Source organism: Nanorana parkeri, unplaced genomic scaffold (genome assembly GCF_000935625.1).
Source record: "Nanorana parkeri isolate BGI_ZX_2015 unplaced genomic scaffold, ASM93562v1 scaffold727, whole genome shotgun sequence".
Taxonomy (NCBI): domain Eukaryota; kingdom Metazoa; phylum Chordata; class Amphibia; order Anura; family Dicroglossidae; genus Nanorana; species Nanorana parkeri.
Window position 1 is genome coordinate 835,087 of NW_017306995.1, and position 10,344 is coordinate 845,430.

General features: G+C 41.1%; 1 protein-coding gene across 1 annotated transcript in view; it reads right to left on the reverse strand.

Annotated features, from left to right (window-relative positions):
• Positions 1 to 10,344, reverse strand: part of CUNH1orf116 (chromosome unknown C1orf116 homolog) — a 16,359-nt gene that overhangs the window by 3,032 nt on the left and 2,983 nt on the right. The window contains exon 2 of the mRNA XM_018564121.1: positions 6,644 to 6,821. Coding sequence (XP_018419623.1) covers positions 6,644 to 6,821 — 178 coding nt within the window. The remainder of the gene's footprint in view (positions 1 to 6,643; positions 6,822 to 10,344) is intronic.

Genomic DNA, 10,344 nt, shown 5'->3' on the forward strand with positions numbered 1-10,344 from the left:
GGGGGGGTGGAGCTGTGACTGACAAGGAGAGGATCAGGAATTAAGCGATCAGTGGTTTTTGTTTGCCGAACTGTGACAGCTTCAGTGTCACAGATCGGCTTGAATTATGGGGATAAGTGTTTTTCACTCACCTCGTAATTCTCCTTTAAGTCTACTCTGCACAGCCCATCTTAATTATTTGCTATGATCTGCTCGACTTTTTATACTACAATTTTTCTACTAAGACTGCATGAATTAAGCTGAAGTACTGTTATAAATACTAATTTCTCACTCATGCCTGGTAAAAATATTGAATCTCTAGGTCTCAAAACAGAGCATGGAAGACCATTAGGATTTATACTAGAGGCCGGACCACTACATTTAAGCTATCCCAAATAGGGTTTATCTGATGTTGCAAATATGGAATTATAGTTTCCATTGAGCAAAAATTACATTCCTAACAAAACGTTAGAGATTTGTTAAATAAGTCAGCCAAAGGCTTGCTTTACACCTTTGCAGCTGTGCCCAATGCAGAGATCTGAACTAGCACTGTTAAACAATGGGAAATCTGTGCACAAGTATTAGCAACCATTTAAACACATAGGCGTGATATGAGCTCTTAATGGCTAACTAGCTTTTTCTATTTTGGGTACTGTGTCAAAATAGATAACCTTTCTCCTCAGTTCCTCTTTCGGTTTGATATAAATATATTTATTTAACTCAAGTGTTTCAGTTTTCAGCTACAACCTGACTGTTATTGTACACAATTCAACTAACCATACTTTTAGTATTATACAATATACACTAATTCTTAGAATGATACCTTCAGTAGAAATTATACCTACAAATACACAGCAAAAGGCCAACTTTCTATGTAGCACACCTCTATATTTGTTTATGGAACCCTGTGTTCCAAGCAGCTTAGGACGTGCTGAAAGTAGAAGGGAGGCTCCGACTGTGCATTAATTTAGCATGACTCACATGCTTATAGACATATTAATTATTCATAGCTCTGTATTTAGTCATACAGTGCTGCAAATAAATGTTTCTTACGTAAGATGAATTGTCAAATGACATTGCTTACAGAAGACACAATGGAAAAAATGGAGACACAATTAAACTATCGTACTTCCTGCCAAGATCTTGTATAGTAAATTTAGATTACTTAACTAAATTCTTCCTTTGATCATTACTCATGGCTACATGAATTATGAGACTAGACACAAATAACATTAAGTCCCCATTCACACCTTTGCATTCCATGAAACCCACACCAAACGCGCATAATGTATGCGCTTTGACACCTGTTCACTGGAGGCGTCAAACAGCATAAGTCCCACATGTGGTGCCATTACTTGTTAATGGCACCCCAAACGCAGCCAGGAAAATGTGCATTTTTCCCACGGGTGGATGCGCATTAAAAACGCACACAAACACGTGAGGGGAAAAAGCAGTACGTCTGTAGCAGAATCTGCTACATGAGCTACTTCCCCGCATTTGTTGCATGCAGCACCCATTGAAATCAATGGGCGAGACACGGTAAACGCTGGAAAAAAATGCACAGGAACGGTATTCAAGGTGTCAATGGGGTCTAAAAGTCTGCTTCTGCAAACTGAATTTCTTAGCACAAGCATGAAAGGCCACTAAATATATAGTTATTAAACCATAGACAAAAGGATCCATGGACTTGTGTATAAACGTGGTTCTAAAGAAATATGCTTTTTGCTGGCAGAAAACACCCGTACTCTTCACAGTAAACACTAAAAATGCACTGAACAATGCATAATAATGCAGCAGCACTAGTGTAATAGCTTATAAGCAGACACACTTTGTAGGTCATGCAGGACTTCAGTACACCCTACAATACACCCCCCACCCTACCTTGACATATTTCAGCAGGTGTGGCAGCTAAGACACGCTTGTCAGTTTGACAGCACAAGTTCCATTGATGATTAGTCTAACAATGTTATATAATGCATTAAAACACATAATGTAACAATTCCATTATATTCTAACTAGCTGCAACTGTTAGAAGCAACAAAGTAATTGCCAATGTTGATGTAAAAAAGAAAATAAAAATCCTATAATTTTGCAGATGGATAACATTCTTGATCAACGTTATAGTGGAAGTTTGATCTCTGTTCCTGTGCCACCATTTTTATTGTGGTGATCTTAAAAGTAAAAAATTGTCTACAGAGTTTTCTATATGGCACAATAATATGTAATTATACAATGTCACTACATTCCATTTTATTTGCATCTTCTCAAGGGTGAATACATTCAGTTTAGTTAACTTTTCTACACAACTGAGGTCCTCCATGCCATTTATTAGAGTCACTCTTCTTCTGTACCATTTTTAATTCCAGGGAATCTTTTTAGTGAAAGAACACCGTCTTCACTTCCTGAGGCTGCATGGCTTCTTGGCCAATCAGGAAGATGTCATGAGGTGCCGTCCGGCTTCCTGATTGGTCAGGAATCCAGGCTGCCTAGCAACAAGTGAAGCTGGCTTCCTAGCCAATCAGGAAGCTGGGCAGCATGTCATGACTCAGCTCCCGGCTTCGTGATTGGCTAGGAAGCCAGCTTCACTTGTTTCTAGGCAGCATGGCTTCCTAACCAATGAGGAAGCCGGGCGGCACATCATGACGCACTTCCCGATTGGCTAGGAAGCCAGCTTCACTTGTTTCTAGGCAGCATGGCTTCCTGACCAATCAGGAAGCTGGGACGCGAGTCATGATGTGCCGCCTGGCTTCCTGATTTGTTGGTAGGGAGCCTGGCTTCCTAACCAGTGAAGCTGGCTTAGTAGCCAATCAGGAAGCCGAGAGCGGATCATAACCCACCGCCCAGCGTCCTGAATGCAAACGAAGCTGGCTCCATGCTTCCTCGGAGAGATCTCCCTCTGACCGGAAGTTCCGGAATCGGAGGCAAGTATCGGAGCATTTGGGAGAGTACGAGTACTCGCTCAAATATTCAGTATCGGCACTGATACCAATACTAGTATCGGTGCATCTCTAGCAAATACGGATAATAAGGGAATGAACAGGACTATGCAATGCACTGCACACCTTACAGCAATGAGCAGCCCAGAGTATGTAGCATAGAAAAGACTACTCCCTTTTCATACAAATGTACAAAAACATTCCAGTTTATATTAGCGGTGTGTATAAGTACCCCGGTCAGTATTTATTCCTGAATTACATTAGTGCTCAGTGGAAAAGTGTTTTCAAATCATTGGTGGTCAGTGTAGTGCCCAATTCACAATTGCAGTGGGTTAGTGTCCAATTGTAGTGTCGAGTAGAGAAATGCTTCCATGCATTGGTAGTTAGAGGAAGCAAGAAAAAGTCACCATACATTAGTGGTAGGAGGACTGCTCCTTTACATTGGTGGTCAGAAACAGGAAAAATACCCCCTTACAGACAACTATATAATTGGTGTCAGTGGTTACTTCGAGGAGTTGGAGGACTTGCTTTGGTTGTGGCAAGCGACATCAGTGTCACAGCTATGCAGGCACTGCATGCTGCGTGTCATTTACACAGGACATAAAACATGAGACCTAGTGCCTAGCAAGGTCTATGCATAGCACTAAACATCCCATATACACAGAAAAAGTGACCATGTTCTCTGATTTTCTTCACACTGTAGAGAAGGAGTTTAACATAGCTTTGCCCATGCAGGAGTTAAATATACTGTAGCATAGCACAGATTGAACTATTCCAAAAAAACTGAACAGAAAAATAGCACATATAAAACAGGACAATGAGAATTACTGCAAACAGCAGATGCAACACTGGTCTCAACCAGCATAGCAGAGAAAAAATCTGGGCTTTCAAAGCCATAGAGATAACACTTCTAATTCCGTTACAGTGACAGGACTGGCACACATGCAATCAGATGGACTTCTGCATAGAAGGCAAAAGTGCACCCCCGACCCAGACACACAGAGGGCAAGCTGAGAAACTAAACATAAGACACAAGGATTAAATTACCTGTACCCCATTTTCTACTGAAAACATGTGCAGTGAGAAAGATGTATGGGATGGGGAGCAGAGATGCTGCCTCGTTCACCACTGTCAGGATCCAGGAAACTTTATGATCCTAGCAGAACTGAGCGAGCAAGGTATGAGAACATCAGAGAATGCTGCTGCTCCCCTTTCCCATTCTCATCTCACAACATTATTGCCAACTTCACAGGCTCATGGACTAAAGGTTGGGGGAGAAAGGCAGGGACTAGGGTGGTAGGCAACAATAACACTGTTCTATTGCCTCATTGAGGATCCTTGACTGATCAAAACATGAGAATCAGACTTGCTGTTCAGCCCTCCCTATCTCCTTCCAACCACCTTTAGATGAAATTTGGAGCACAGAGGAGCCAGATGGTGCTAGGCAACGAAAGGCAGTGTAAATCCTACCCTGCACTTAAAAGATCTTCCTAACAAACTGTGACATCAGTGCTGAACTACGAAATTGACAGTGAGCTGAACGTCACCTGGCACTAAAGAAAAAGAATGGGGGCGGTCCCATGATCTAGGTGCCTTCTGCCCATTTTACAGCAATCTACACTTTTTTCCAGATCAAGGGCCTCAAGAACATAAAAGAAGCACACAGTTATTATAAATTATGCTTGGATCCGAATGTCAATAAAAATGTGTTCTACCCAGAGTTCATCTTTAAAGACCTTGTGAGTACAAAATTAAACCTGTTAATCTGTCAGATTCTTAACTCAATCTTAAAAGGAGAACTATGAATTACACTCATCCTCATAGTTAGAGTGGATGTGTGATATTGAAAGAGTCACAAGTTGGCTCTATTGATCGGGAAGTGAGTGAAAACATACTGCTGCTCACCTCACTTCCCGAACATCTCCATGCAGAGAGCAGTGACTGTCAGTCACCACTCCCCATAGGGATTCCCCCCTCTGATCCCTGATCCTCCAGCGTTGACTGGAGGAACGGACGGGGCCAGCATTGCTGGCTCTGCTTCTAGATAGGCAGAGCCTGCTGTCAATAAGCCAGCGGGGTGGATCTTGACAGCATTGTCGGGATCTGTCCCGGCTGCAGCGCTCTCAGCAGCGCGGCCTGCTATAGAGCCGGCGGAACGCTTGTATGAGACAGCCCGTAACGGCTGTTATCCTTCCCGGCGGGTTTCTGCTCGGGGGCGCACACAAGCAGGAGAAAAAAAGACGTACATTTAAGTGACCCCGCCGGGAAGGATCCGCCGTCCGTCCATCGTAAAATTACGGGGGTTAAAACTGCCTAAATTTACTTGTGCCCTTGCCTTGTTTTTTCTGGCTATTAAAATAGAATTGTACAAACTGCAACATATGACACAACGTTCCCCACTACATAAATTTACATTTGGATTGAAACCTGGTAGCGAGTAATAAGGAGGGAGGGAGATAGGAGGACAAGTCACTGCTCTGATCATTTACCTGGGTATGCAGGTTTTGTTTTTGTTTTTTTTTTATTACAAAGTAATTATTATCCCCGAGCATAATAAATATTGAAAACCTATACAAAATACACTTTCATTTTAAACCTTACCATGTGTTAGGCAAATATAAATATTTAGGGTGTATTTATAGAGTAAACATTGATAGCAGTTAAATGAATCACAGTCATTTAAAAACACATGCACCTGGAAGATTCACCTGCACTGAATGCTTGGGGAATGTCACATTTACTAGTTTATAAAAATATGCCCCTTTGTTTTATCATTGTCCATGATGTTTTGTTATTTTCCTTTTTCTATAAATTGAAATTCCAAAAGTAGAGTATATAAGGAGTATATTTTCAAATGAACATTCAAAAAAATCCCATTGAAACCTTTGATAATGCCATCAGAGACTTGGCGTTTGTTCAAATTTTTGTTTGATTTTCATTTAACATTTCATTTAGAAATAAATGGAGTTTCCCCAAACAAAAACTTAGAATTCTGTTCAATCGAGAAATTTTCCCAACAAGCTCCATTTTCATCATTTCGGGTGAAATTATGATCGATTTGACCCCATCAACGATTAGAAAGTCAAACAAACATTCTGAAATCAATTTTGTTTGTTCAAAATCCTAACTGTGCATACATTTAAAGTGGATCTTTACCACCTTTGACTAAAACTCACATCATGATGCAGCTCTGCATGCTAATATGATATAATCTTGCATTCATTAGTTAAACATATTTTTGTTTTACTTACATTATTTTTTCTACTTCCTGGTCCTCCTGGGCACAAGCAATGTAATTGTGCCCAAGCATTGCATCCTGGGATGGTTATATCAGCAGAGCATTGCTGGGAAATCTCATCTGTAATCTCATGAGATCTAAGGGAAAGGCATTTTGAGATGATGTGCATGGTCACATGTCCTAGTCACATGTCCTATTCACATGTGCCAGAGTTCCAGGAAGTAAAGGGAGAGATATTAATCTGCCCTTAATAAAAATGGCCACTATAAGAAGACTGGGGAGGAAGACAAAAATAAGGTATGCAAAGACGGCAATTAATTGAAGTATCGGTTTGTAGATGGTCATTACTGAGCATTTCCAAAGGTGTCTTTGTTGTCATTGCAAAGCTATGGGTAAAGTTCCTCTTTAACAGAAAACTGAACAGTGATAAGAGAATAAAGGAAATACAGCACAAACTCTAAATCCTCTAAAAGGAATTTCAGACACTTACTATCAGAAAAAGGAATCTTCACTGGTTCTGAAACCAGAAGGCTGTCCCCTTTGGTGGTTTCCAATTCATCATTTGATAATCCACTGTCATCCTCATTGTCTAAGGACCCTATGGTTTCTTCAAGAAACATCAAACATTCACGCTCCTCAGCAGAAAGATGATCATATCCGTCTCCACTCTGAAACAAAGGCAAAATTCGAAATAGCACTGATGCATAGTTTGTAATACACAGACATTTGTTGGTTAAGTGCAATGTTCCTGATGGTATTGCACTGCAAGATAAGGTGCACTTGTCATAAGTGGTTTGTAAGTCTCATATGTGTTCCCTGGTTAAACAAACTTTTAACTTTAATTGCATGCATTTTAATGATTTTTTATTATGCATTGTATATATGTAACTAGAATATTGTTGACAGGACTCAACACATGAGAGATTGATTCTAATCATTAATGCGCTAGTGCTATTTTCAACCAATGGTATTTATCTAAAGTTAGCTTTTTGAAACACTAAGTGATTAGATCTCTCCTACATAAACATTATTCTAATAACAGCCTGTGAGTGATTGCTTCTCCCTAACCAATAGGATGAATAAACAGTAATTTTGTGTTTTTAGCATATCATATGTAGATGCATATGCTATCAAAGCTTAACACAAGAGGAACAGAAGAGTTATGTGTTATGTGTTTACATGACTAAAGGCTACATAAATAAGGCTAAATACATATTCAGTATATGTTGTGAACACCCTCTTAGGACTTGTATTCTGTTGGTGTAAGGGATACTATCCCTCTCCACTAGCATGCAACAATAACCACATTGGAACCATTAAAAAAATGAATTGGTATTTATACATGCACTTACCACAGAAATTGCTGAATGGAAGTGGTAAAGTTTATTTCTCCACTGTCCGTTTCCATCACAAAAAATATGATTGTTTCGTTTCATTTTCTAAATTTTCCTTTTTGTGGTGTCTTGGTATTGTGGAAATCATTCTGTAGCAGTCTGCCCTACATCTATATTTGCCCATTACACAACATCTTACACTTTGACTAGGTTTCAGCCCACCTGACACAGTTCTCATGTAGTTGAATGAGCAATTAAAGCAATTGATCTTACTGGGGCTTAAGCTTAAAGCCAAACTTGAAAAAGTAGCTCTGCATCTTTATTAAATATAACAACAGCTTTCACTGCAATACTTGCATTCCCTTTGGTGACCTTTCCTGCAGACTTACTGCTCTGTGATCCAGGACTGGTCCTCTCCGGGGTTGTACTCCCCATGATGGACCGAAAAACAACCTATGATGGACCGAAAAAACCTGGAGTTGGACTTTTAAAAGTATAGCCTCCTGAATGGATTGCCCAAATGTCCCAACTGCTCCCTCAAGTCCCACATGAGGCAAAGACTATTTTTTCCCACACCTTGTTCCCACTGACCTCTAACATATCCCACTAGGCTTTTTCCCCCTTACCTTGTGAAGTCAGATATGACTTCAAGTGCCACGCTGGATCCCTTTAATGTGCTATTCTAGAGAGACGTTTCTTTCAAATGTTTCAGAGTTTTCCCCTGATAATGATATAACAATATTTCTTGTTTGCTGTCTTTTGTTTCTCCAATAGGGAGCAAATATATCTTATGAACGGTATTTAAATCATAGTTACATAGTATTTGGGGTTGAATAAAGACATACGTCCATCAAGTCCAACCCATATAGGTCCACACATCATCTCATTCTTAGGGATACTGGTATCCCTGGATATTACGGTCCCTCAAGAAATTGTCCAAACGTTTCTTGAACAAATCTACACTCTTGGCTGAAATCACTGCCGATGGCAGTGAGTTCCAGACCTTAACCGCTCTTACTGTAAAGAACCCTCTTTGCCCATTGTGCTGGAATTTTTTCTCCACCAACTTTAGGTGGTAGCCTCTAGTCTTTGTAATGGAGTTAATCTCAAACAGTTTGTTGCCAATGTTGCTGTCGCCATTGAACATCTTGTAAATCATATCTTTTTGTTTCCATGACCAGAGCTAGCTTTCATCTTAGTCTCTCCCCCCCCCCCCACAATTTGTCTCCGCTCATTTTGTCCCTCCCTACTGGATGTCTGTTTTGAAACCTATATTTTCTATACATTTAGTTTGGTTCTCTTTTTTCGTTACTGTGTATATGTTTGGCCTGATTTATGCTTCAAAACCCAATAAAAGCTGAATAAAAAAATGGGAAGGGTTATCCAGAACTTGTTGCAATTCTCATTTTGCCCCCTTTTTTTTACCTAGTAGGAAAGTCTTAAACTCTGCTTTCTTAAAGCTCCAACACAGAGCCTCAACAACGTATTTGTTCTAGGCATGCGATTAATTTATTTTCAAATTTTCAAATTGGAAATTATTTCTTTAGTTTGGAAGTTCAGATGCAAGTGAATGTCTGAACTTCCAAAAATGTGTCCAAAATTCAGAAAAAATGTCCGATGCTTTTGAATTTTGTTTTCTGAGTCAGTATTTCTTTCATTTGGAAATTCCGATGCATGCGAATGTCTGAATTTCTGAATGAAAGAAATGCCAAATCCAATTGTATCCGAATTTTCCGAAAACGAGATTTGGATGCATCCGAAATGTTTCTAGAATGTCATTCTAAATGAATTTATGTTGTTAAACGTTAAAATTAGGGATGCACCAATACCAGTTTTTCGGTATCGAGTACTGATATTTATCCATTCGAGTACGGATACTGGTACTTCAACTAGCATGAAGCTGGCTTCTCAGGCAATCAGCAGGCTGGGCGGCGTGTCATTACCCATAAGCCAGCTCCATGCTGTTTGGCCGGCTCGATGCGGATTGGCCAGGAAGCCGACTCAGGCAATCATCATCAAGTGGGCTTCAGGCCAATCAGGTAATTACCCACCACCCAGCATCCTAATTGGCCAGGAAGCCAGCTCCATGATGTTTGGGCAGCTTAATGCGGATTGACTGGGAAGTTGGCTTCCCAGCCAATCAGCATCAAGCTGCCCAAACAACATGAAGCCGGCTTCCCGGCCAATCAGGAAGCCGGTCAGCAAGTCCTTACCCGCTGCCTAGCTTCCTGACTGGCCAGAAGGCCGGCTCCATGTTCTTCCGGAACTGCCGGTCAGAGGAAATCTCCCTCCGACTGGAAGTTGTGGTATCGGGGGTAAGTATCAGTGCATTTGGGTGAGTACAAGTACTCACCCAAATACTCGGTATCACCACCGATACTAGTATCAGTACATGCCTAGTTAAAATATAGAAGAAAAAAAAACATGGACCCTGTAGGTCTGGTAGAAATTCTAGGGGAGACCCCAAAGCCTAAAAATAAAAAAAATGCCTGGGCCCCCCCCCCCCAAATCCCTTACCAGACCCTTGATTTGAGCAGCAGCCTGGCAGAGTAGAAAAGGGGGGGAGGGACAAGCATGTGCCCCCGCCCTCCTGCATCACACCAAACCACTTGCCGCCTGGCCGCAGACCCCCTGGAAAAGCACCTCATCCCCATGTCAATTAAAAGAAGGGCCTCTACCCCACAACTGTGGCCCGGTGGTTGTTGGGGTCTGCGGGCGGGGGGCTTATCTGAATCTTGGTGCCCCCCAGATGCCGCCCCCCTCGTGAATGAGTAAGGCGTAGTTGCTACCCCTACTCATTCACCAAATAGTACAATTGTAAATAAAACACACAACACCATATACAAAGTCCTTTATT